The sequence below is a fragment of the Vigna unguiculata genome, chromosome 8 (genome assembly GCF_037176805.1).
Source record: "Vigna unguiculata cultivar grain cowpea cultivar isolate G323 ecotype 2 chromosome 8, ASM3717680v1, whole genome shotgun sequence".
NCBI classification, from domain to species: Eukaryota; Viridiplantae; Streptophyta; class Magnoliopsida; order Fabales; family Fabaceae; genus Vigna; species Vigna unguiculata.
In genome coordinates this window covers 7,098,347-7,125,916 of record NC_140799.1, presented here as the reverse complement: position 1 = coordinate 7,125,916, position 27,570 = coordinate 7,098,347, and the positions used below count along the sequence as shown (strand labels likewise).

Below are 27,570 nucleotides of genomic sequence, written 5' to 3'. Positions count from 1 at the left end.
TAAGCTTACCCTCAGAAATCTTCACATTTTACATTTCAAATACACCTTCAGATATTCTTGATAATTTACAACTTTATTACCTGAGCGCCCACACAAAAATATATTCATACCTGCACAATGTTATTTTTTTTTTCAAAAACAACCTCGTAAAACAAGAAAATTGCTTTTAAAATTAAAAAATAGAAATTAATAAAAGAAAAAGTATACGTCAATTGAAAGTATAACATTTAGCACGTTTAAAACATTCAGAGGTTTGAAAAATTCAGAGATTCTTTTAAATCTTGTTCATTGTATGTCCATAAATTGCAATATCCATGCGTACAAATTTTGAGTGAACATTATATCTATGTTCAAGAGTCAAGACTGAGTGGTGCTGTGATTTGTGGTGCTTTAGATAGTAAGTATTGCATATTTGCACTAAATCTTGCAATTCATGGCCAAGTCACAATTTACTAATTGAGTTTCTTATAATATCAGGGGGGTTTGTTTTGCAGGAAATTGATAGTTATTATGAGGAATTGTATGAACTTGTAACACGCATCATTCAAGATTTCACAACTGGAATAAGATTACAAATTACTGAGACCATTGGGAATGATGGCCTGACCTGTAATTTTAATAAACAAAGAGGCAAGATGCGAGATTGCATCCTTTAACATACCATGCAGATTTCCTATTGCCCTTTGACTGCTGCTAACTCTTTCTTTAGGTTAAGCACTTGTACTCCTTGTGAAGCCAACTGGTCTTTATACTTCTTATTTGTTATAACTGATTCATCGATTGCTTCCTTGTATCTACAACGGAAAGCATCCAGTTTTGCTTGTGTTCCGCGGAGTCTCATTCTGAGCTTAGCCATTTCTTTGTTGTTTGTTACACCATCCTGTCATAAAAAAGATGTTTTCACTGGTGTCAACTATGCCTATCTAGGGGTTGAACAATACTTGTTCATCCAGACACAAACAATCTAAATAACTAATGCAGATAAATTATTCGTAAGAGTTATTCGCTTGACAATGTCAATAAGGGATTAGGTTATTTCTTTTTTCCAGATATACGTTGTATATATTAGGAATAAGATATTTACTTAGTCATTGCAGAATATATGCTTTCCTGATTTTGATTAAATAAGTTAAATAGAATTATTGTCTTAAATACTATAATGGGTATGTATTATTTATAGACATGAAGAGAATCAATGAAATCATCAAAGAAAGAACAGAATTATTGTCTTAATTACTATAATGGGTATGTATTATTTACACATGATGAGAATCAATGAAATCGTCAAAGAGAGAAATTCTCACATGGTATTAGAACCTATGACTCGTCTTAGAAATTGTCGACTTGCTTGGTTTGACAGACAGATATGGAGGGAGGGGCGATGCTGGGAAGTTCCATATCATCTGTCTTAATTTTTAGAGTGCGACTTATGTATCTATTCAACTTAGTATTGTTGCGTCTTAATTACTGTAAATGGGTTTGTATTATTTATGAACGAGCAGAATCAATGAAATCATCAAAGAAAGAAATTCTGACAGGCAATTGGTATATGTGATCAATACAACCCATATTTGAACTGATAACCAATAAGGTACTTACCGCATGCATTTTGATTTCCATACAAGAAAGTTTCTGTCTTAGTTCTTCAACCTGGACCTTTCCCTTCGATAACTGATAAAGAATATGCATAATGTGATTACTGAAATTAAGATAACAGATAAAGAATATTCCTTAATGTAATTACTAAAATTAGTAGCATCCGGCCTTTTAGGCTTCTTTCAAAAAATTGAGAAACTGAGCTAGAAACATCTTTTGAAAAGTATGGGTGAAGGAACTTCTAGAAAAAAAAAAAAAAAAACTTCACTCCTCACTTTTTCGTCTCTCCCCATCCTTTTAGTTCTCTCAGATTATCTGTTTTAAGCTAAAAAAGAAAAAAAGTTCAAACAGTGTTCTACTTTCTACTTTATTTTAAAACTTATTGAGGTCTAACTTCTAAAGTCAAACACACCCTTAGAAACTTTCAAAAGGTAACATTTTCCTTTTACCTCATCCTCGAAATTCTTTCGTAGAAATTCCATTTTTTTCTCTTGATCTTCCATCTCTATCGTCAGGATATCTTTTTCTGTTGTCAAATGATATAGTTTGGTCTCGAGATTCTGTCAAGTAACCTGGGATGATCAGTAAGACTTATATGGTACATGGAGTCTTAGATTTTTATTCTCTTCCCAACCCCTTATTATAAATAATATATGAATGGACAAATATTCTAGTGACAACGAAGGAGAAACCTGAATCGCGTTCGGGTTGGATAGATTATCTCCTTTATCAAGAACATCCAGTTCCTTCCGAGTTTCGTTTTCTTTCTCTTCCATGGGACAGTCATGCGGATCATTCTCCAAAGGTTGTACCTCTGAAGTGGCTTTTGACACCTAAAATAAGTGCAAATATTATGCCTTGCAGTAAGTCACAACTCAAACCACGAAATTGTTAACAATAAATAGTCCTTACTTCTAGTTCTAGAGATTGTTTGCTTTCAGCATTGGTTGTTTCAATGTGATTTTCCAGTTGATCCCACTCTGAAACCTTTTCCCTGTAGCCATAAAATAACATGACAGGAATAGTGATTTAATAAGTTTGACAGTTAAAGCTGGCGAGCCATCTAATGGAAAAATAAAAAAAAAACTGGGAGTAGCAGACAGGGTGGCTGAATAGAGTATTCAAGCATTTCTAATAAGGAAGTAACCAATAGAAACCAACCAAGTCAAATATGAGAATGGCTAAAAAGCAAAAACTGACACAAGCTGAGATGTGTCGCAACGCAAATAAATTTAGATACAAAAAGGCAAAGGGAATGAAATTCCAGCTGCATTAACAGCTTCAGGTCGTTATAACAAATGCAGTGTAGAATGCACATATTTGGTATGTTTCTGTGTCACTCTATCATAGTCAAAATACAGAAAATATGGTCAAATCAACAAAAAAAAAGTAAATCTCCCCCAATAGATGAAATGTTTTCTTGTTTATAAAATTGATGAGCTTAAGTTTAAAATAAATGGGATTAACTCTTGTATGGTCTTGCAAGTTGCAATAGATAAAGTAGGACCCCTTTAAAAGTTTTGGACAACAACAACTTCAGACTTGCAGACTCTTATACTAAATTAATGTGATGGGATCGTGATTTAGCATATTATAGAAGAGAATATTTGTGTTATATTATGCTAAGTCCTCTTTCTAGATGATTTTGATTTTATTGGATAATTTCCAGTTGTGAGTAAATTTGAATGATTTGATTTCATCAGGTTGTATCTTATCTTCATCGTCAAATGATGTAGGTAAAAACTAGGAATAAAACTATTCGCAGAACTATAGAACTTTAGGGATTCCAATGAAAGAAAAGAATCCGAAGCATATATTTTGAAGAAGATTACTAGAGTGTTATTCAAAAATCATATCCCCTCACTTTGTTTAGAGTTTGCTTATTTATAGAAATGCATTACACCGATTAACTATCAATTCCATGAATAATAATCCTAATCAAAATTAAACTGATTGGTAATCAAAATTAGTCTGGTTGATAATTGGAATTAGTCCACGTAGCTTCCTTCTTTATCTTCCTATATCAATTCCCCTGCCTTCTAAAAATCCTTGTTCTCAAGGATTAAAACCTGGATACTTCATCTTTAGATCGTAGAAACTATTAGATATTTTTATTAATTTTCCATGATATCCTATTTTAATATATGTGGTGTGAATTTATAGGATAGTCAGCAAAAAAGAAAAATGGGAAACGATATCTAGAAATCTATGCCTTTTTAGGTATATTCCGTGGGTAAAATTCCTCTTTAATGAATTGATTACCTGCTAAATCATTAATAATAGGGCTGCAGAATTTCCTAAAACAACAATGTTTTAATCAAAAACCATATCATTTGAAGATTTCATGCAATTTCTGAGCATGGCTCGAGTTAAGGATACACGAATTAACTAGAATAGAAGCATTTTGCTAAGAGCATTTTTTTCTAGTTGTAGGAATACACAAACCAAATAACTTGAAGAACTGTTGGAAGTCCCACATCGACTAGAGATAAGGCAATTTCATAATATATAAGTGAGGTGCAAATCTCACCTTACAAGCCGGTCTTGTGGGGTTGAGTTGGGCTTAAAGTCCACTTCTAACATGGTATCAGAGTCAAGTTAGAGCCTATTCTAGCAAACTTTCTTGGATATTCTATTCCACCCATTATCGGGCCACTAACGGACCACCCACTAATTTCTAGTCCCACGCACAAGATGAATATATCTCGACATAAGAGAGTGTGTTGGAAGTCCCACATCGACTAGAAATAAGGCCAATTCACAATATATAAGTGGGTGCAATCCTCACCTTACAAGTCAGTTTTGTGGGATTGAATTAGGCTTAAAACCTACTTCTAACAAATTATTAACATACGACAGCCTAGTCCTAACTGACTAAAGGCTATACAAATTTCCTAAGACATTTGAAAAGCAACAAAGAAACTAGAAGCCTACAACTTTCTTGTTCATCCAAAGCCCTAGTTCTATTTTCTCTAGACAATCAGCATGCAAGAGTTCATCCAAAGCCATAAGTCCATCTCTTTAGAAAATCCACATGCAAGAGAAGAGGGTTATCATTTTTCATTTTCTGCATAGCCTAACTGTAAAATTTTATAAATACAATCCGGTTGTGCTAATTATAAAATGCACGATCGTTCTTGCTTGTGAAATGATGTTCACTAAATTTTATAATATTCTAATTGTACATGGGGATATATATACATATATATATATATATATATATATATATATATATCTTTTTTTTTTTCAAAAAGTAAGGTTAATCTCCACCTGAGCTATTTATCTCACCAAATCTGATATAGCTAAATGATAAACCAAACTTTCAAAATTGTTTTGCAACATAGCATGTTAAATGTAGTAAGAAAACATATTAGAAAAATAAGAAAGTAGTACAAGAGAGGTTAAGAGAGAAATAAATTTAATTAACACTAAACAAACCCGAAATTTTCCTTCATATGTGAATGTTCATATGTAGTAGTCAGTCTTTCACGTAGGGTTCTGCATTCTTCTCTACAAGATTCCAATTCATTCCCTACCTAACATTATAGACAAATTTGATTAATTTAACCAAATGGAACCATGATAATAGGAAATTAATCTATCTATCAAACATCAAAACAGCAATAACCAAAAATCACACACTTTTATCTACTATTTACTTCACTACTTTATTACACTTTTCAAACCGCATATAATTGCATTATCATAGTGCAGGTTATCCATTATTGTCGATATGTGCATCACCAATCTATCTAATGATCATTCATGTTCAATTAGAACATCCCAAGTTAACAAAATTGTGGAAGATGATGTAAAGGATTTGTAAATTTTGGATTGTGAGTCCCGCCAATTAGAACATGTTCTTCACTCTTCTCTTAATAGTCTTAGTTTACATACTTGAGGTTCTTCCGGTATGTTAACCCATTTGGTTTTAAATATTTGATTACCTTTATTGAAAATTATTCGAGTTGTACCTAGATTTGGTTAATGAGGAGTTGATCAAAAGTGTTTTTTAAATATCAAACCTTTTGAATTAAATCAAAATCAAAATTTGGTATACCGATGCATTTCTCGTGTTGACAATGCTAGTGAATATTTGTCTAACCAATTTAAACAAATTATGAATTCCAACAATATCCTTTATCAAACTTTGTGTTTTCATACTCCTCAACAAAATGAAGCAACTAAACACAAAAACAAAACATCTTATTGAACTACTCGAACACTTCCTCATAGCCATATTCCTCACCATTTTTGGGGGAATGCTTAAAGTTTGTGTAACATGTTCTCTCATTAACAAAATCTCATCATCTATCCTCAACTTGATACACCATTTTGTCCTTTTTCTTTGTTGCCCCCTATACAGTCTTCCACCACATGTTGTTGGCCACACATGCTTTGTTGATGCCAAAACTATGTTGCTCTTAAGCTCAAATAACATTTTCCATCAGTCTACCTACCCTCATACATCTCAACAAAATGGTATAGATGAAACAAAAACTATACACCCAATTGATACGACTCATACTTTATTGCTTGGTGCAAATATGCATGTTCATTATTGGAGTGATGGACCGAATCAAATTTTCGTTTACAGTGGTGCAAGTTTGAGTATTTCTAGTTGCTAGCTCATCTTCATTTGTCTCACCTTTTGATTCTCAAGTTCTGTTTCGTTTATATCATTTGTTATTGGTCAATTGGACTATTTCCTTGGTCTTGAGGTTAAACATTTATTTGATGGTTCAATTCTCATGACTCAAACCAAGTATATCCTTGATTTACTTCACAAAACTCACATGGCAGAGGCTCATGCTATCTTTTCTCCAATGGTGTCCAACTGTAAACTCTAAACATGGTGCTGATATTTTCTTAGACCTTACTCTTTACATATCTATAGTTGGAGCCCTACAGTATGCTACCCTTACTAGACCTTAGATTAGTTATGCAGTTAACAAAATCTCTTGGTTTATGGCTAATCCTCTGGACTGTCATTGGGCAATTGTCAAACGAATTTTTTGATATCTAAAAGCCACGTTGTTTTATGGTCTTCATTTTCAACCAACTTTGTTGACTAGTTTAGTTTCACTGACAACATTCTATGATGCTGACCAGGCTTCCGATGTTGATGATCATTGCTCTACATCTGGTGCAGCAATATTTCTTGGTCCTAATTTAATCTTTATGGTCTCGCAAGCAAAAGGTCATTGATGGTTCCAGCATAAAAGCTAAGTACAGAAGTCTAGCCCAAACTTCTGCTGAAATAACAACACCTCGAAGAAGAACATCACTTTTGGCCTGAGATTTAACAAGACAGAAGTGAGGATGGAATTCAAAATAAACATTATTATCACGAGCAAATTTACTGATACTATTAAGATTTTTGGCAATGGAGGGAACATGGAGTAAATTATGTAAGTAAGAGAAAGACAAGAGGCACCAAAGCCAAGAACTGGCAACCTTTCACCGTTGGCAATATAAACTTGATCAGGCCCATCAAAGTTAGTAAGTTATTGTTGAATCTAGTATCCAAGTGGAGGAGGAAGGGTTAGGATTTGAATTGGCAAGCATAGTAGTGGGAACTTCAGCAAAGGGTTGTGAAGATGGATTGACCCAAGTATTAGGATTTTCGGATGCAATGGGAGAAGTGGAAGGGGGAAGAGGCTGATGAGTGATGGGATCATAGAGCACAAGAGAATCAGAAGTCTAAAAAGTAGATCACCCCTAAAAAAGCAAACATTTGTAGTGTGGCCATATATAAGTCAAATTTGGCGTTGGAAATTAGCATAGCAACCACCACAACAACAAACAAACCTACCACCACCATGTTAGGAACCACCACAAGAGAAATTCCCACAAGTAAATGATTTGGATGGAGAAAAATTGGAAGGAGCACCAGAATAACGAACCGAAGGTGGAAAAAACTTTGTCTGATGGCTATTGGTACAAGATTCATGGGCAAGAAGCAAAGCCTTAACCTCGTTGGGGGAGTCTCAAATTTGCTTTCAATGAAAGAGATGACAACAACATAATTAGGAGGAAGGCCTTCAAGGATGGCATCAACATGTTCATCAGGTTTAACAGGGAAACCAATGCCATCAACGTCATCAACAATAGACTTAATATGACTAAAGTATTCCTACATGATTTTGTTTTCAAGAGTTTGAATGCGAAGATCAGTGCGCAACTACTGTGCGCGAGCTTCCATTTGTGCAAAAGTGTTCATGAATCTGGACCCAAACTTGATAGGAATGAACCACACCAAGCACCCGAGATAAAATACCTTTGGACAAAGTAGACTAAAGCCATGTGAGTAAGGGTTAATCCTAAACTTCACATTTTTCATAAGTGGAGTTGAGTACACCATTGTCACAATCTTCTATGAGAGAAGTCGAAGGGGAATGACAGGATTAACCACAAATCAATGAAGTTTGTGAGATTTGATGGTTCAACATGCACCTTCCAAAGAAGATAATTGGAGTCACAGTTTTTCAGCAACTGAGTGTGAAAGGTTAGAGGACGGGTGTGATGAAGAATTAGACATCATAGGTGGGTAACCAAGATCAATAACATGCTTTGGATACCATATTGAGTTTGGAGAACTGTAAGAAACAAAGAGATAATGTAACAATATAGCAAAAAATCAATTTGATATTCAAAACATAATGATTGTACACTTTAGAGATGTAACTGAGTTTGTTTCAAAAGAAAAAAGAAAACAACATAGTGTTTCCAAGACAAAGGAACAACCATAACTTACCAAAAACACAACAACTGCCTTAAAATAGACAATAAACTATATCACAATCCTCACATTACATAACGTAAAGAGAGACCAACTAAATACAAGTGTTGTTATTATATTTTCAAAAAAATACTTTTCCCATATATATATATATATATATATATATATATATATTGTTATAATATAATCAGTTATTATAGATTCATAGGAAATCAACTGTTATATAATCTCAGAAATTAAGATGATTGATTCCTAATTATTAGGTATATTTGTTCAATAGTATAAATACATATTGTGTGCTTTGCATTAGACACACAATACATTCAGAACATATACAATTGTATATGGTATTAGTAGTTTAAGATTTTGATCAGGACTGTCTTCATCCGACAACCACCGCACTTTGTTCGTCGTTTCGATCCGCCACTACATACGCCCTCACTCGCGGTCTCTTCGTAATGCGTTCGTCTCACATGCCTGTCTCTGCCCTCGTTTTGCTCACTGTTTCAACACGATCCACTTGCCAACACACCCTCTGTCTCCTTTCTCACACCCAGGCACCCCTTTTTAGCCCATTTCAGGTACTTTTCCCATGGCTTCCGAGAGCTCACACTAAAGTCACAGTGGATATTGTGGTCAACGCTTTTGTTGCAATTTTTGCCAATAGTATGGCCATACTAAGGCAAAATGTTATACAAAGGCCAGGCATTACAAGATAACTAATATTGCTCAGGTCAATTCTCCAAAACCATCAGATGAAGTTTCAATATTAGTTGATGTCTATAATGAGTTTCTCCAATATAAGGCAACCATGCAGTCTACACAACCTTTCATCGTCGTTGCTCCATCTTGTAATTTTGTAGCTTGTATTTCTAAGTCCTCCTCCCTTGGATCTTGGATTCTTAATTCTGGTGCCTCTGATCATATGTCTGGGAACAAGCCCTTTTTCTCTCAACTGACATATTTAGATTCTTTACCTTCTGTTTCCATGTCAAATGGCTCTCAAATAAAAGTTCATGGCATTGGTCAAACATGCCCTTCTTCTAATCTTACCCTAGATTTTATGCTTTATATTCCAGTTGTCCTTTTAATTTAATCTCCATAAGCAAGCTCACTCGCACCTAAAATTACTCTGTTCTTTTTGCTACTAATTTTGTTCTTCTTCAGGATCGGCGTACCAGACAGATCATTGGAGCAAGACAAGAGTCTCAAGGATTATACTATTTGTCACAATCAGTTGCTTGTATCTCCATTGTATCTAAAGCTCTTGGGAATCAACGCTTAGGTCATCCTCGTCCTACCAAAATGTGTCTCATGCTTCCCAGTCTTTCTCACAATTCGTCTTTTCAATGCAAGTCTTGTCAGTTAGGCAAACACACTTGTCATAACTATGGTACTCAAGTTAATAAGAGTGCTTCGTCATCTTTTTCCTTAGTTCACTCCGATATTTAGGGTCCTAGTCGTGTCTGTTTTACTTTGGGTTTTTATTACTTCGTTACTTTCGTTGACGATTTCTCCCAATGTACTTGGTTATTCTTGATGAAAATCGTTCTAATGTTTTTTCTATATTCAAAGGTTTCTCGACTAAAATTCAAAACCAATTTGGCACATCTATTAAAATTTGGCACATTGACAATGCTCGTGAATGTGTTCCTAATTTCAGTCTTTTCTAAGTTCATTGGGTATCCTCCACCAAACATCTTGCTCTCACACACCACAACAAAATGGTCGCCGAAAGAAAGAATCGACATATATGCTTGTAACAAGCTTGGTGCATATGAAATATATGCTTCAGCTTGAGTGGGAGTGTTAGAATATAATTAGTTGTTATAGATTTCTAGGAAATCAACCATTACATAATATCGAAAATTAAGATGATTGATTCCTAATTATTAGGTGTCTTTATTGTATTTGATTCTATTCAATAATATAAATACATATTGTGTGGTCTACATTAGACACACAATACATTCAGAACATATTGAAAACTCTTTGCAATAAAATAGTTTTATTCTACCCTAATATTGAGAGATCGCAATGCTAAACCTCTACCAAGTTATGGGAGCCACTTCCTGATCTTGAGAGATATAACATATTGGTTTTAAAATTGAACTACCTAACAATCACTTGTCTTGACATTTGTTTTATGGCCAGTCAGTTTCTTAATTTTGCATGTGTAGGACATTGAAATATAGTTATTCGCTTTCTAAAGTATATTAAAAAGACCCAAGGAAAAAAGATTTGTTATATGGACACAATAATCATACTCATGTTTTAGGTACTCTAATGCAAATTGGACAATTTCACCTACTACAAGAGATCCACTTTCAGATATTGTCTCCTAGAAAAGCAAAAAAGTACAATGTAGTTGTAAGATCTCATGCAACAACAAAGTACAGAGCAATAGTTTCTACCTTTTGTAAGCTTATTTGGCTCAAATTGTTGAAGATCTCACACCAACAAAGAATAAGGTCAAATTATAATATACAAGTGAGGTGCAATCCTCACCTTACAATTTGGTTTTGTAGGACTGAGTTAGACTTAAAGTCACCATTATCGAACTCTTGTTAGACTACCCATAAATATCCAATCCTACGCTCGAGATATTCATTTCTCGACGTGAGTGAGTGTGTTAAAGATCTCACATAAATTAGAAATAAGGTCAGATAATAATAATAATATATAAATGAATTGCAATCTCACCTTACAAGGTTGTTCTGTAGGCTTCAAGGAACCCCATGAAGGAAAAGAAAATTATAAAGAAAATAAAGGGAACTAAAAAAGGTTTCCCAAAGAGTGGAGCTGTAAACCTTACTTCGAATAATTTTGTTGATAATGATGTAATTTGCATATTGTTTGACTTTGTGTGTTCTTCTATAGCTAGAAGTGCTGCTTTCTCTTTGGCAGACCATATTGCCCTTTCCTCCTCTATTTCCAAAAGTGAATCAGTGAGTTGCTGCAAGATCAGGAAGATACAATGAAATGCCTTAACAAGAGAAATCTCCTAAAAGGGGAAGAATCACAATAATGTAGAAGAAAAAAATAGCTGCAGCTGCACTACCATAGCCAACTCTTCCTTTTCTTCCATTAGTACTTTGATAGAGCTTTTCAAATTTTCTTGGTTGATATCAGATTCTTCCAATCTTTGCTTCTGGGTGAACAAGAATAAGATACCAAATTTATGGTTTGAGTGAGAAAGCAAACTAGCTATTAAATTGTCATTGTTACAGTAGATTGCTACTTATGTTGGCTTCTAATCTGCAAGTTAGAGTAGTAAATTTCTGTCAACTGTTGATTAGTCCGTTCCACGGTTATAAAAATACCTCAATTTGCATACATGCATTGATCTCAACAAAGACCATTAGCAAATCACATTAAATATTGTTAGGTATAATTTGGTCAAACTAAATAGGGATATATATTTGATATAGAAATATCTTAACAAATATTTCCTATTATTAGGTAATGCTTTCCTTCTTTATTATTGTATCTCTTCTTCATTATATAAAGGAATACTCATGTTTATAATCTACCTCCTTGATTAACAGCTTTTTGGGCTTCAAAGCATGCACAATGTATTGATCAACTACCTCGTGCTTCAATACAACATTTTATTAGAATAATGGGCACCACAATGAGAATTTGATGATACATGGTTTTTTAATTTTTATTTTGTTAAACAATATATTTCTAACATGTCTTCCAATTTTATATCATGTTTGCAACAGATCTCAACAGAAATCATTTGAAAATTATGTCAAAAACCAAAAATGCCAAAAGCTTTAATTATTAGAAGGTGATTACATCAATGGTCTTTTGATTTTTATTTTGTTAAACATTATGTTTCTAACATGTCTTCCAATTTTATATCATGTTTGCAACAGATCTCAACAGTCATTTGAAAATTATGTCAATAATTTCAGATTCTCCAACTCTCTCAACTCAACTATATTTTACTTTCTATAATTTTTCCCTCAATTCGTTAATTCTATCAGCCATCTAACAACTGAGTTAAAAGGGAAATTCTAGGAAACTTTACAGAAAAACTTACAAGAGCATAAATTTCCTCCTTCAGATGATATAGTTCAGTGGTTGATGTGTTCAGTTTTTCAGTCAAGCCTTCCAGTTCTAACATCAAACCTTCATTAATAGATATCACCTCTTCTTTCTCCTTCAACGTAGCTGTTATTTCTTCTTCTAACGAAGCAATTCTTGTTTCTGATTCAAATGCAAAAACTTCCAGTTTTTTGTGCTCTTCCTAATACATGACAATATATACATATATATAAAAATAATCAATTATTATACTTAAAATTATATTTATACATAAACACGAAATAATATATAAAGTAATTCAAGCATGTTCATAACTTAAAAATGGCAAAAGGAGGGAATGACAAGGTGAGAGCTCAGGAATGGCATAATAACATCATAGAGAAAGTGTAACATACAGTTCTTTATGGGTACTGTCATGTAGAGTAACTGAACATAAAATATTGTCACCAAAAGCATGAATTAGGAAAGGCACTAAAGTTTAAACACATGTATACACGTACAAATATGAGAAAGAACAATAATTACACCAAATTCAAATGAACGTCAATCAACAATTTTCAACAAGCATACATCAAGTCCCAAAGTCAACCTGTAATGTCTGTTCTAGGCCCTTCGGTCTTTTACTATCAAACATCTTAGAACCCCTTTCAACAATTGAATCACGTCTTCTTCCCGCAAGTGAATCACGTTTATTGATATCACGCTCAAGAAGAGAGATTTGGCCACGCAATTGTTTAATCTCTCGCTCAGCATAGGCTTTCTCACCCTAAGGTACACCTAATATGTTAGGGCATAAATTTGAAAAGTAAATAGCTAACAATGAAACCAAGGAATCATGAGATGTGCCAAAAAAAAAAACCTCAATTTTTGTTTTCTCTTGTATCGCAATCTTTAGTTTAGACTCAGTTTCTTTTAATTTGGTTTTAGCCTTCTCCAAATCTTTTGTTGTAATTTCTCTATCCTTGGCCACTGTAGATGATGTCAAACAAGATAAATCCTTTTCAAGAGCTTGAATATAAGAAATCAACTCTGCATTTTCAAATTTCTGTTGTTCTAAGTTTTCCTGTAACAATAATAAACAGTTAGTGTCCCTATTCGCTGTATTGCATATTCAAAGAAATGAACAGATAGGATAGAAAATATTTCTAAAATAAAGGCCAACCAACAAAGAATTTTGGGACTTCTCAGCATCTAGTTTTGATTCCTGAAGATGCTTCTGTAGATCAGCTACTTGGGTGTCTAGAAGAACCTGCAGCACAAATATTAAGACCAACAAGGACATCTCTAGAAATATTTCATAATAGAAAGGAAGCTTTACCTTCTCACTCTCAAGCTCAAATATTTTCTTTCTTAGGCAAGAAATCAAATTCTGAGAATTATTCAAGATTAAAATTTGATCTGCAGAATCCTCATATACTGAGGTTTTGAAAACCTGTATCGAACCATAAAATATTAAGCCCTTCAACTAAAAGCATACACAATTTAGATATTAGTTAGAAAACAAATGCTAATCAATAAAGGCATTACATGAAGTAAATGTTCTGCAATTTCATTTTTCTTACAAATAGTGTTCCTATAGTGCCTCAATGGCTCTATCAACGCACTTACAAGGAGAGTATCACAGAGAGCAGAGAAACTTTTAATAGCATCATCCACCATAAACATAACACTTTGAACAGCATCTTTTGCGTTTTGAATTTCAGATGCAATTTCTTCAATTTCCATGGAAACACTGATTGGAAAGTCAAAATTTTCATCCTACATAAAGCTTCAAGAATCAGCTTTATAGGATAGGATATAGTGTGAATCATAGTCGTATAGAATTGTAAATTGATAGTTAATCACAAAGACATTACACAAAAGCACGAATCACAATATTTATAAAAGCATCGATTTGCATACATTAATGTTGCTCACAGTTTCAGCGGAAGTAAGTTGCTCATTAGCCAATCGAGCTGCCTGTTGTGCATTTATAAGCTCTTCATAGAGCTAACCAGATGAAACAAAATAAAGGAATTATAAATCTTAATTAGCAATAAATGACACAGATTTATATATTTCCAGTCTAAAGAATGCAAAGAAATATATCAGATAAATACCCATGGGTGCCCAATTTAGGAATACAATTTATGTAGTTGCCCAGACCCTTGGAGTGACCCATCTTTGCTACCATATTTTGTCAATAAAAAAGGCAAAAATACCATAAATATTTTAAAAGATAAACTTAAATACAACATATACAAAGACAGGTAATATTTAGTATTCTCTCCTTTTCCCTTTATTTCAACTATAGAGTGAAAGTAGCAAGATAAACAGAAGAGGTTGTCGTGTTATTGAAGTTATTCTTGATATCTTGAAGTAATTTACACATCAAAAGTTTAAAGATGACAGTAGAATACAGAAAGTCTTCATCGGGCCTTGGCTGAGGTTTAGGGTACACCAACCTGACCAGAGTTCAGCGGGTAGATCAGACAATTTACAAATCTAGAAGTCCAAATGACCTCTGCAAATTTCTTGTTCAGATTAGATCCATTCTATGATGCACCGATACTTCAATTAGTACTCTTGTCCGATATTTCAGGATACTTTATCAATATTTATCAATGAAATATCTAATCTATAAAGCAATAGTACTTTTATGATGACAATAATTTATAATTTTTTATGTTAATCACTTTCATACATATGATTTTAATTTGGATTCATATAATAACAATCATATATTTACCATGTTTTTAAGAATTATTGTACACTTTTCAATATGCATATATAATGTATCGTATCTTATTATTTTCAAAATAAACCTATCGACATATCAAATTTGTGTCCGATATAGATATCATATTCGTGCATCATAGGGTCCATTACAATTAAAATTTAATATAAAATACAACTTTCTCACTAAAAGAATTCACCTAGTCTTAACCGTCGTCTAATATTACAATAGTGGATGGGAGTAGCCCTTGTACCTTAGAACTAATAAAAAGGAGATCATTTAATCCACTTACAACTTGTATTGCTTGATCTTCCAATTTACGTTAAGCAATAATGGGAAAAACATTCAACAAGCATGTCTCAGTACAAGAACATACCAAATAAATGTGAAAGTCTCAAGTGCTTCCCAAATAACATATAAGTTGGCAAAAAAATTCAATTACGATGAGATCACCTTGTTTTCTCGAAGATGATTCTTGTTGTAAATATGAGTAGTGCAATTTCAAATCTTTCGAAATTTTATCAGCCTTGTACATCCAGAGAATACTCTGATCAAGAGAGATGACACTGAATGAACAATCCATGGAACAACTGTATTGTTGTATTGACACCATAACATATTCATTTTATCCAATTTTGATGGTTATGGAACACTTCCATTAACAAATTCGACTTTGTTCTTTGCACTACAAGCAATTAACATAGATTGACTACAAGAATGGTAGCAAGTAGAATCATGAAATGGTGATATAATAGTACTTGCTGGATTTTCATTCGCATGGAGATACTAAAGGCTATTGTTAAAATAAAAGAGAAAAAGGACATAGGATGAATCCCTAATGTGTATTGAGCACATAGGGTTATGCATTTATAAGCCCCACACTAGAATCCTGTGCTTCCAAATTGCAACTGGATCCTGACACCCACCATGCTCCCCAGCCGTGAAACTACACAAGCTGACTGTGCACTAGCCCTTTCACTAGTCTTGAGTAAGCATAGCAAGAGACATGGTGGAAAGCTCTGATCTGACACCAATTGATTAGAACCTAGGAAAACCACAACATAAAAGTCCAGCTATTGTAGTTGGAAAGCCCAAGTCATTATAGAACCCACACTAGAGTTTCATAATTTCAGTGGAACTCAAGTCACATACCTTGTTGCATTTGGATCCCAATTTAGGATCAATGTGAGTGGACTCTTATGCCTTTCTAGAGAACAGTTATGCTTTATCGAGTTTAATTTAAGTGGATATTTATGGGGTTGTATTTGTAACTTTCTGAACATATATTTTCTGTAGGTGAGAACATTGATGTAGTATGTAGTTTGTGTGTTTTCTGTGTTTCAATAAATATTTCAGCTATTTCCTGGTGTTCTATCAAATCTGGTAATTAGCATCTCACAATCAGATTAAAAGGCATAGAGGAAGAAACACTGTTGACTTAAATGATTATTACCTCTTTGTATTTCTCCTTAGCACATATATTCTGCTCTGTTACCAGATCAACAACATTATCCAGGCTTTGTTGGCTTGATAAGTTTTCCATTTCCAAAACCTTAATCTTCAAGATGCACGTTAAAAATATAAGACACAGATAGAAATCAGAACATGCGTGTATATACATTCTAATGCACCATAAAGTAGAAAAATGGTTATAAAAATATTTTAATCATGTGAGTGTATAACTACTTTCTTCAGACATACAGTTATTTAGTTACAGCCATCATTATATGATGTATTCACTTGGAGTAGTTTGTTACAGCTGCCACTGTCAGGATCCAGTCAATTAGAGTAGTCTATATATAGCTTCTGCATCAGAAGCTCGAAACTAGAACAAATCTCAAAAAAATAAATACAAATTTCCTTTCTCTTAAGTCTGTTTTCAATAATCATATAAAATTTGGAAGTAATTCAATAATCCCTCTGTTTCTTTTTAAGTGTAAGGTTCTTTTGGAGAGACCAATAACTGTAATAATTTTTCAAAATTTTAACCAAATAGATGAGATTTTCCATTTTACCCTTTTTCATTTTTACATTACAATAAATGCATGTGTGAATTAATTAAATATTAACTGAAGAGTAAGTGTACAATTGACAAAAAGAGTAACTAATATTGTCTTGATCTTTGAAAAGGATGGTTAAACAAAAACAATTTATTTCAAAAATCAGAAAGTTAAAAAGAGAGAGGGAATCATTGATAAAAAGAGATGTGAAAAATGGAAAGAACAAAACCTGCTCTTGAAGTCTCTTGATAACAAGAATAGCGTCTGATTCTCTAAAATTCGCATTTTTCTCAACAATCAAGCAACCATTATGGGCATAATTTAAAGATTCAACAGATTCCTTAGAATGGAGAGAATTTGAATCAATTAGCTGTTTTCTCAATGACTCAAGCTGTATATCACTTATAGTTCTCTGCAATAAGAAACAGGTGGGCATTATATATCTAGTCTAGCAAACTCTGGATTTGGAAGTGAATCAAGAATTAACAGGGGGAAACCTGAGTTTCAAATTTTAGAAACAAACTCTCATATTCTGCTTGCAATTCTAGAAATTTGTTGTCCTCCTGCTATATTTACTTGATATTAGAATACAAATTACTAAAATTTCAAGAAATGAAAATAGATATGGGACATCTAATATAACAAACCATTGACAAGCTTTTCTTCTGTGACGGTGCCTTTTTCCTGTTTGTTACATGCAATAGAGAACAAGGGTTTGGGAGATTACAATCGTTGTTTGCATCATCTTTATTATTGTCCATTTGCTTAAAGGGCTCATCCACATAAACATCTTCATTTACAAGTTCCTCAAAAGCAAGAAGTGGTCCCATGTCTCGATTAGGTCTCATGGGTTTTACATTAGAAGCACTAGGTTGGATGATAGGGTATACCTACGTGCATAAAACAAATGAATCAGTATTTCAAATATAAGATACAAGCAACAAGACAACAATCACAATCCAAAATAAATGCCATAATAGATATGCACAGATAATGTTAGTAATAATTTCTTAAGTTTGGAAGAAAATAATTTTTCTCTTATTAAGTCTCATTACATACATATGATATATATATATATATATATATATATATATATATATATATTTATATATATATAGATAGATAGATAGATAGATACATTAACTGGATAAATTTGGAAATAAGCACGGCTTATTCTAGGAAACAAATCCCAAAGATTGTGGGATTGATATGCTAGTAATAAAATCATGATACAAAGGATTAAAAACAATAGGAATCAAATCTGAAACTTCCTAAATATTTTGACACTACCCTTCAAGCTAGCGCATAAGTGTTCTTCATTCCCAACTCAGATATAATCCTTTCGAAGTTATTGTTGTTCAGCCCCTTGGTAAGTATGTCTACAAGTTGTCCTTGCATAGATATATGGAGTGCAGATCATGCTAGATATTTGTAGGTGGTTTAACGGTAATAGCATGATAGACTCAACAAACCTTGTTAAAATAGGCTCAGACACCATCTGAGAAAGTCTAATTCAACTATACAAAATTAACTCCTAAGGTAAAGTTTACACTTATATATAGTTGGGATATATCTCTAGCCAATGTCGATGTCCAATAGTAACTAATTCTAGGAGACAAGAAGGAAATAAGGAAAGCAATCACAAAGGATAATGTATGATAAAATATTTTCTTATATAATACACAAACCTAAAAAAAATTAAAATTAAAGCTCATTTAACTTGTGTTTCGGAGTAGTAATACACCGGTGATAGTGGCTGAAGGTAGACAAAATAAAGAACGCCCTATAAAAGCCAAAAGATCCATAACAATAAACTACATCCCCGCAATGTCAAAATAGCAGCTACAGGCCAACTCTGTTTTGCCCCATCAATGTATTGCAGTCTTAGTAATGTAGGTTAAGTATAGATAATTCAGATATTGATTGGACCAGAACAACTAGTAAACCATCTGCCTACAAAATGCTTCTTAGCAGTTCTAAATTTATATCCGTTGCTACAGCATAAGATTGTAGCATAGAAGTTACTAAATTTTGCCTCAATAAAGGATGGGAGTTATACAATTAATTTAATCAGCAAGAGACATAGATTCCATTCACAATTCATAAAAATAAGACCCATCAAAACTAACAATATAGCAAGAAGGTGAAATGTTACATTTCCTGGATGCTCCTGTGAAAGTTTTCCTATACACCATGTATCGCGCCTCTTGTCCTGCAGTGCATGCATGAAAACGTAATCACTCAATTGTAGAGAGAGCAAAGGATGAGACAAGGACAAAAGGATCATGCAAAAGCGCAATAGTTGCACAGGTTGACATTAAGAAAAGGTAAATATGTTTACATGGGCAGCAATTGCATGAAGAGAAATGAAAATAGAAATGGAAATAACAGTATTAAAGATGAGATTAGGATAATCAGTTGCTGGAGCAAAGTTTCATTACCTACAATTCTTGCATAAGCTAAATTCGTGATTACTGCTTTAGAAGCAGGTTGTTAGTACTTATAGCATCCTCTTTAATTATGATTAGTATTTTACATTTGGAAGAAATGAGCGGCTTCCAGGTTCAAGCACAGAGACTCGTGTTTTAGAGTTTGAAAAGCAAGTTGGGCATGATAGATATCAGTGCACCAACTTGAAGGGGTAGGAATTAAAGGTAAGTAGTGTGCTTTGCTCTACGCATCAAGGATTTTATTTATTCTATTTAAAATATATAAGATATTCATTATTACTTGCTTTATTTTGTTTCCCTTATCAGTTGTTGAATGAAGGAATACACTTTAATGTAATATTTCTATATAGGCAGTAATTTTACTGCCTATATTTGTAGAATGTACCCAAAACATAGTAAAATTAGCTTTAACGACCTGTAAAGAAAATTAAAAAGAAAACATGGCATGCTTAATAATACCCTTTTAATAAGCTCACGACTTTCATCCCGGTTTGAAAACAGAACCATTGAACTCAAATTTTCAATTTTCTTGGCTTGTTCCTTTACTCTTTTTTCCCATTCAGCTTGAGCTTTCTTTTCCTCCTCTAATTCCAAAGCTATGCGTTCCCTTTCCAGTTCAGTCTGACAAGATAAACATAGTAAGATGCAGAATTCACAAAAAAATATTTACAATTAACCCAAAAGGAAAATTCATAAACCTGTAATAATGTATTTCGAAGGCTCAGAATCTCCTTTTCCAAATGCTCTGAATGAGAACCCTAAAGAAAAGACCAAAGCATAACTATGCCAACATTTAAGTAATTAATTTGTTTGCTTAATTTCTCTCAAACAATATGCTTATCAAATATAAAATAGCAACTGAAAAATTTGACCCACCATCAATTTGGAACGAAGATCTTCAATCTCTTTCTTTTGGCGCTTTAATAAAGCAGCATCGGTCAAAATCTGTGAGCAAAAACAGAGTGAGAAAATTACTATGAAAGATACACATCACTGCAGAACCAAATCATACAAAATAAGACAGAAGGCAGAACTGCTACGAGAGAGGATGCAATGAAAATATACTTGCTATGAAGAATACCTTTATTAGAGAGGAGAAAGTAACAGAGAAAACAACTTTGAAAGGCAAGCAATATAAAAAATAAAGAACAAAATCAAAATAAAATAGCCCTAAAAATAAGGGAAATAGATAGACGAAACCTCATTCACTTGAGCACAATTTGTGACACGCAATGCTCTACTTGCAAATTGAAGGCTGCTTTTAGTTTCATCTGTATGTATCTGTCATATAACAAATGTTATAAAACAACTAGATTGAAAGAATATTAAAGGATAATTTTATGCTTCTTCATAAAATACGAAATGTGATCGTAAGGTGTGCATAGAAAAGAATACAGGTTATTGATCTGTCTGACAAGTGATAGCTAGGAAACTTAATTCTTAGATTAAATGGATATTAATCAAGTGATACACAAAAGACCTCGCAATATTTTATCTCCAAACAATTATTTCATTGTGTAACGTGGTAGCTGTTAAGCTCACAGATATTTGATTTAAGAGTGTCAAACACAGGAAGACCTTACCTGCGCAAGAGTGATATTACATATTATAGCAGTTTTAGCATTTCCTCCTAAAGAAGGTTGCAAAATTCGAGTCAGCTTACTATCTCGATATGGAACATGACCCCTGCATAAGATATTATATTTTCTTCTTTCCTCAATCAAAAATTTAAATAAGTTAAATATAATCATTTAAACTTACCCTTGACTCTCAGCACCTTCACTCAACTTTTTAATCACGGTTCCCAAAGTCATTAAGCTTTTGTTTATGTGAGAGCCTTCTTTGAGTCGAACGCCTTCTGCACCAGTTTTTGCAGCACGTTCTGACCCAGCAAGATCCACTAAATTCTAGACACAAGAAGATAACTATTACCAATACGAAAAATTACACAAGAATAGTCATTTAAAAAGGAGAAAAGATGAATGCATGTGAATAACAATAAAAAAATAGAAAAACTTTTCCCCTTAGAGAATACTTGTCAGTTAAAAATGTGACACTAACATACCAACACTGATACACGGACAGCATCACAAGAGCTGCCACTTTCTCCATCTTCGCTTCTATCCCTACTCTCAATTATCTATTAAACACAAGATACTAATTAGAAGCACCTAATAAAATGTAAAAAAAAAATTATCATCGCAAATAACACTTATTACCATGCGGAAAATAGTATGGGACCTACTACTGTACACATTCATATTTGTCTCTCCAATATGTCTATGAGCTGATACAATTGCAAATAACATAAGAAAAAGTTAGTCAACCATTACAGGTAGCAAAAGATATGCTAAAAAGTACAGTGGGTATAAATATGGTGTTCGCTAAAGGGAGATAAAAAGTAATAGTCTAAAAGATACTTCACAAATATAACATACTGCAAAGTTAACCAAAAGCATGCAGAATCACACAAAAATGCTACCCAACAAAGGAACCAAAGAAATCAAGTTGAAATTGCCGTTCTCTTTCCATTTCAATATCAGTATAAGTTCAAATATATTTGAATGAAAATTTAAGCCACAAAAAAATGGAGAGCTAAAATGTAAAAACATAAGTAAAATGCAACAGATAAATTACATTCTCCAAACTCCATGAGATTAAGGACTTGCTCAGGAGAGGCAACAATTTCTTCTCGCAACCCCGCAACATATATCCCACGCTGTGATTTCAAAGAGAAACTATATAAATATTAAGGAATACATATATAACACCAGTGACCAGAAATGGACAAGCTTGCAAAATATATGTAAACAACCTCTAGATTTTCATGAATCTGCAGTTTTCGATGTTCAGGAGCCAACAAATCATTTATCTCTTCATTATAAATCTCCATGTATGACATTCTAAGAAGAAATTCTCGATCCACGTCCTAAAATAAGTATCAAGAAACAGTATTCCAAGCACTGAGATCAATATCAAAAGGAGATAATGCAAAAATAATAAAAGTTAACAATGTTATCATAATTGTTGGTGTATGAGTTAGTGTAGTCCACACTTGTACAATTGTCTCTATTGATAATCAAATCATAATATTTTGAATCTTATTGCATTAAATTTACTTGCGAAATATAAAAGAATAAGTAATAAATTTGAGAGAGTAAATTTTCCTATCTTGGGATCTCATTTTATAATCACTTTGGATATATCAGATACAATGAATGAGAGAGAAGAGAAGAATATCTCAAAAGATATATCCAGGAACTAGGTACAACATAAAGCACACAACACATTTCCAATACATTCTATATAAGACTATTTATTCTCCTTCCACTAAGTCTCCATCTAATATAGTCAATATTCCTAGTACTGACAAGATTCCCGTGATTTGTGATCCTCTAGGTGTGTCGTGTCCGCCGTCAGTTTCTTCTCCATCACAACTTCAAGTTTATAGTCGCCGACATCGTTCTCAACAATCACTGTGTGACTCAACTCAAGTGTCAACTTCTCTGTTTCCTCTGGCTCCGACAACTAAGTCTGACCTTCCACCAAGTGACCCTCCAATTGCCCTCCAAAAAGGTATACGTTCTACATGTAATCCCTCTCCACATTATGTTGCTTTAAGTTATCATAGATTGTCTTCACCTTTTTATACTTGTCTTTCGTCTATTTCTTTTGTGACTATTCCAAAATTTATTTGTGATGCCTTAGTCCATCCTTGTTGGTATTAGGCCATGCTAGATGAACTAAGTGCTCTTTATAATACTGGAACTTGGGAGCTTGTCCCATGACCGTCTAGGAAATCCGTTGTTGGTTGCAAGTGAGTCTTTGTAATCAAAGTTGGTCCTGATGGTACTATTGACCGTCTCAAAGCACGTCTTGTGGCCAAAGGTTACACATAAATTCTTGGGTTGGATTATAGTGATACTGATAGGATATGTAATGTGTATGTTAGGAGGAAACTAAATATATGTAAGAAGGAAGAAAACAAGTAGTTAGTTCGGGGTAGTTGGTTGGTTAGACAGTTAAGGTGTGATAGTCATCCCTGGTGGGAGGCTATTTAAAGTGGGTTTGTGTTTATGTAAAGGAGTCTTTTTGGAATTTGAGAAATAGTAACAAGATCATTAACGTCCTAGTGAGAAGGGAAACATTATCTCTTGGCAGTGAAGGTGTTGGAGGTGTGTTGAATAGCAAATAAAAGAAGTTTTTCAGTCTTATATGGTGTTGTGTGTGCTGTCTGTTAGTGATTAGTGCTGCAATTTTGGTTTCTTTAATCAAAGAAACCTAACAATTTGGTCCGACCTGCCGGATTCAAAGAGAAGGGAAAAATTGGGAAAGTTTGGCCAGCAAGCAAGGAAGAGTTAAGGCAAAGATGAAAGGAGGGAGAAAGCCAGATTTAACCAACTCCTTGAGAAGAGAAGTAACTTTGGATCCATTGGCTAATAATAGCATGATGATTTTAGGATAAGAGATAGAAGAAAACAATGAAGCGTTACCAAAAATATTATCAAAAGCGCCTAAATCAATATCCATGATCTTTGACACCTTAAGGTTTGAGAAATGCAAGCTTTTGAGAAAATAGAATGGGTGGAAGATCGTGCTTGGCTGCCAGACTTTAGCCTAAGATATTCCTTATATTCTTCATTAGATAAATTTGACTTAGAAACTTCTAATTTGGAAATATTGATTGCCTTATTAGGAAAATCATGAAAAAAGTAACAATTTTCTTGAGTGTGACCTATTCTTTTACAATATGTGCATTAAGGATGCCCTCTACCACAAGAACACCCTTCATGGCCTCCTTTTCACGAGTAGAAATTATGGCCCAAATTATGACACACATAGTCCCTAAAGATATGCTAAACAAGGTGAAGGTAGAGAGACAATGCAATAATGCAACAGAGATGAACAAAAGGCATCCTATGGTTTCTAGAGTGAGAAAGCCAGGACTTCAAGTGAGAGAAATCGTATTCAACTCTAGAAGACTCACCAAATGCTCTTGGAAAAAAGAACAAAGGGCAAAAACATGCTTAGAATGCTCTAGTGAGTCAAACCATGGTAGTCTAAGATTACAATCACTAGAAGGCAACATGTGAGACACATGTGCCTAAGGAAGCGCAGTGGCTAGACAGCACATGATGGCACGTCATTCAAAATTTTGATGCACAACCATAGAGGTTGGGTTGCACTCCTCAAGGCACACCAGACCCAAGCTTTGGAGGACAAAAATTTGACAACGAACAGCATAAGCTGTAACCAATAGACAATTCCTTTGCTAAACAAAGACAAGAAGATTATGATCGACCCGCTCTAACCAACTTGAGAAATATAAAAGAATGGGTAATGAATTAAAGTGTAAATTTCCCTCTCTTAGGATCTCGTATTTATAGTAACTTTGGATACATAGTTACAAATGTATGAGAGGGAAGAGAAGAGAAGAGAATCTAGAAAAATATATTTGGTGCTAAAGTAGTCAAAACTAGGTATAGGGGAGCCATTGTGTAGAAAATACACATAGGATAATATATTTATACGTGAAGAAAATATGGGCTAAGGCGATACACATAATATTGTAACTAGCATAAGATATTGTAACTAACAATATCTAACATCTAGGAACTAGGTACAGCAAAAAGCACAGAGCACCCTTACAATAAATTATATTTTAGATTATTTGTTCTAACAAATTTATCCATAGATATGAATATCTTATTTAGGGGAATCAAAATGTCCTCTAATCATGTGTAGTGAATGCAATAAGCTTATATACTCGTGCAATTGTGTGGTATTCTAACATGTGTTTTGATGCTCAACATGCCTCTAAGTTCTCTCGTGTAAACATGGTATCTAGAGCCCAAGAAAGTGGTTATTTGAAAACGGTTTTATCCTAGAGGACCCACTATCCCGGAGATACTTTTTTGACAACTGTGTATATGTCTGATTCGTCATCTGTGTTGGCCCAATCACTTTTTTCCGCTGATGTTTCACTTTACAACAACTTTTGCTACAATTTTCTGGAAACAGCGATTTACATACACAGAACAGTGCCCCTTGGCCTTCCGGCGTTCCTCTTCTGTCTCCTGTTTTGTTTTTGTTTGCAAGCTACAACCCCTCCTTGTCACCGCACCCTCTTTACATTCCAAGACAGAGCTCCCTCTTGTATCCAATTCTCGCTGCCTATAAAGATTTTCTCCAGTGGTTATAGGGTCGCTAGAATTCTCGTGCTACAGTTTTGGCTGCACACAAATGGGTAAATCAATTGTTTGCATATACCACCACCCCTCCTTGGACCCTTGGATAATTTGACTCCGGGACATCTAATCATATATTTAGCAATGATTCTCTTTTCTCTTCCTTTTCTGATTTTTTACCCACCATTATCTCTACGAACGACACCCATACCCAATTATATATTGTAATAATAATAGAACAGTTTATAAGGACAGATTTCAGGATCATCTATAGATTCCCTAAGGCAGAAGCCTCATTAAGAGCAAAGTTATAACAACCAGCACTTCTTAATACTACCAGTTGCAAGTTCAGATGCACTCCCGACAACTCTAGTCTCCAGTACCTTTAATAGCAAGGAGGCGCCCACAAGAACAAAGATTGTCTTTAATTATTAAAAAATACTCATGAACTAGAAATTAAATAACAATATCCAACGTTTCAGAAATTTAGGCACGCCACACATTTCAGCCTCTCAATTAAAGATTATAGTATCACAGCATTAATCCTTCAAAGGATTTAGTTCTCCGAAGTTCAAAATTCTAAAATTCCATGTTTATTTGTCCCTGTGAACGTCTAAAGTGGAGACACAACAGGATGAATCTGATAACTGTTATCCATATCTGTACAACAAATTCAGCAACAAAAACCTTTGAAGAAGCAATTTAAAAGTGTCAGATATAGAACCCTTCATCTACTTTTCACCCAACACCTGAACTTTTCAACAGTTGATTCACGGTATATATATAATATAATAGCAGAGTCTCTAAGGTCTAAAGTTTTATTTTTTGGCCCAGTTTAAATAAACTTCTACATAAATATCAATACAAGACAAAAAAAATGTGAATTGAACTTCTGCACTTAACTTTTATGAAAGCTATCCGGCCTGACTTAAGAGTTTGCTCGGAACAAAGAAACCCCAAAAGCTCTAGCTTGTATTGTATCTAAACAAGCCTTGAGCACATAAGTTGATTCTAGCTAATGGAAAAACACAATTCATTTATTTTCTTACTCCTATAAGTGTGTATACAGAAGTGTATCCAAACATTGTTTATAGCAATTATTAGAATTCAATTTCAATAGTTTTGTGTCGCTTTTCAACTCGTGTGTACTGGTTTTGTCCCAAAAAAAAATGAAAGTAAGGAGTGGTTACTTGTTGAATGATTCGAAACAAATCGTTAACAGCGAGAGGAATGACTCCAGGTTCAGCTTTCGAGCCTCGCATCGTGTAAGTCTTCCCACTGTTCGTTTGGCCGTAAGCGAAGACAGTGCCTTCAATTTTAACATCACATCACAAACCCTAAGTTATCCAATCCAACTAATTTACCGACAGCAAAATGAAGAAGTAAGCAAATAGCAAAGCATGCTGCAAACCGTTGAATCCCCGAACTGCGGCTTCCACGATATCCTTGGTGCGAGCTTCATAGACTTCCGCGGTCGCACAACTACCGCTGAATATTTGGTCTGCGAAACATGACTTGCGTTGAGAACGAGATTTGCAAGAACAAGAAAGTGAAGAGAAAGTGAAGAGAAAGTAACAGAAGAGTACCAAAATCAAATTTGGAGAGGTTGGAAATGGCGATGGAGTTGCCCGAGATTCTCCAGAGACTTGTTTTCGCATCATCTTGAGAGAGAGGCTTTGCTCGGACGCTGACGTGAATCCTCTCCATTGCAATCACAGTCCTCCGCAACACCTTCCTCTCTGCAACACCTCAAATTTAATTTTAATTTTTTTCTTCCCGCCTTGTGTGACGAGTTAGGGCTGTTCCAGATATGAATGTGAAA

The 27,570-nt window shown here is 34.0% G+C and overlaps 1 protein-coding gene across 7 annotated transcripts; it reads right to left on the bottom strand.

Moving 5' to 3' along the window:
* Positions 1-409: 409 nt before the first annotated feature.
* On the bottom strand, positions 410-27,570 carry LOC114195606 (P-loop containing nucleoside triphosphate hydrolases superfamily protein). 7 transcript variants are annotated; one of them, XM_028086130.2, is made up of 33 exons: positions 27,335-27,568; positions 27,160-27,249; positions 26,939-27,057; positions 22,376-22,489; positions 22,198-22,279; positions 21,780-21,847; positions 21,626-21,700; positions 21,322-21,467; positions 21,144-21,246; positions 20,761-20,841; positions 20,437-20,505; positions 20,259-20,318; positions 20,020-20,181; positions 19,266-19,322; positions 17,758-18,000; positions 17,608-17,676; positions 17,340-17,522; positions 16,564-16,668; positions 14,297-14,383; positions 14,003-14,152; positions 13,713-13,826; positions 13,557-13,643; positions 13,254-13,457; positions 12,984-13,160; positions 12,390-12,596; positions 11,400-11,489; positions 11,154-11,294; positions 5,035-5,132; positions 2,509-2,590; positions 2,289-2,429; positions 2,046-2,156; positions 1,600-1,671; positions 410-880 (listed from the first exon to the last, which is right to left on the bottom strand). In XM_028086130.2, the coding sequence occupies exons 1-33, from the start codon at positions 27,453-27,455 to the stop codon at positions 674-676; spliced, it is 3,915 nt and encodes a 1,304-aa protein (XP_027941931.2). In that variant the 5' UTR covers positions 27,456-27,568; the 3' UTR covers positions 410-673. The 7 variants fall into 7 exon arrangements, with proteins under 7 accessions (XP_027941931.2, XP_027941932.2, XP_027941933.2 ...); XM_028086131.2 differs by having other exon boundaries at positions 17,608-17,673; XM_028086132.2 differs by lacking the exon at positions 2,046-2,156 and having other exon boundaries at positions 27,335-27,569.

What these genes read in the sequence shown, in the direction of transcription:
- LOC114195606 (XM_028086130.2), bottom strand. Translation starts at nt 27,455, where the DNA reads ATGGAGAGGATTCACGTCAGCGTCCGAGCAAAGCCTCTCTCTCAAGAT. An exon ending in TCTCATGGAGTTTGGAGAAT is followed by an intron (nt 21,848 to 22,197) that starts GTAATTTATCTG and finishes CAATTGTATCAG; the next exon opens with CTCATAGACATATTGGAGAG. An exon ending in AAACTGTGAGCAACATTAAT is followed by an intron (nt 14,153 to 14,296) that starts GTATGCAAATCG and finishes AGCTTTATGTAG; the next exon opens with GATGAAAATTTTGACTTTCC.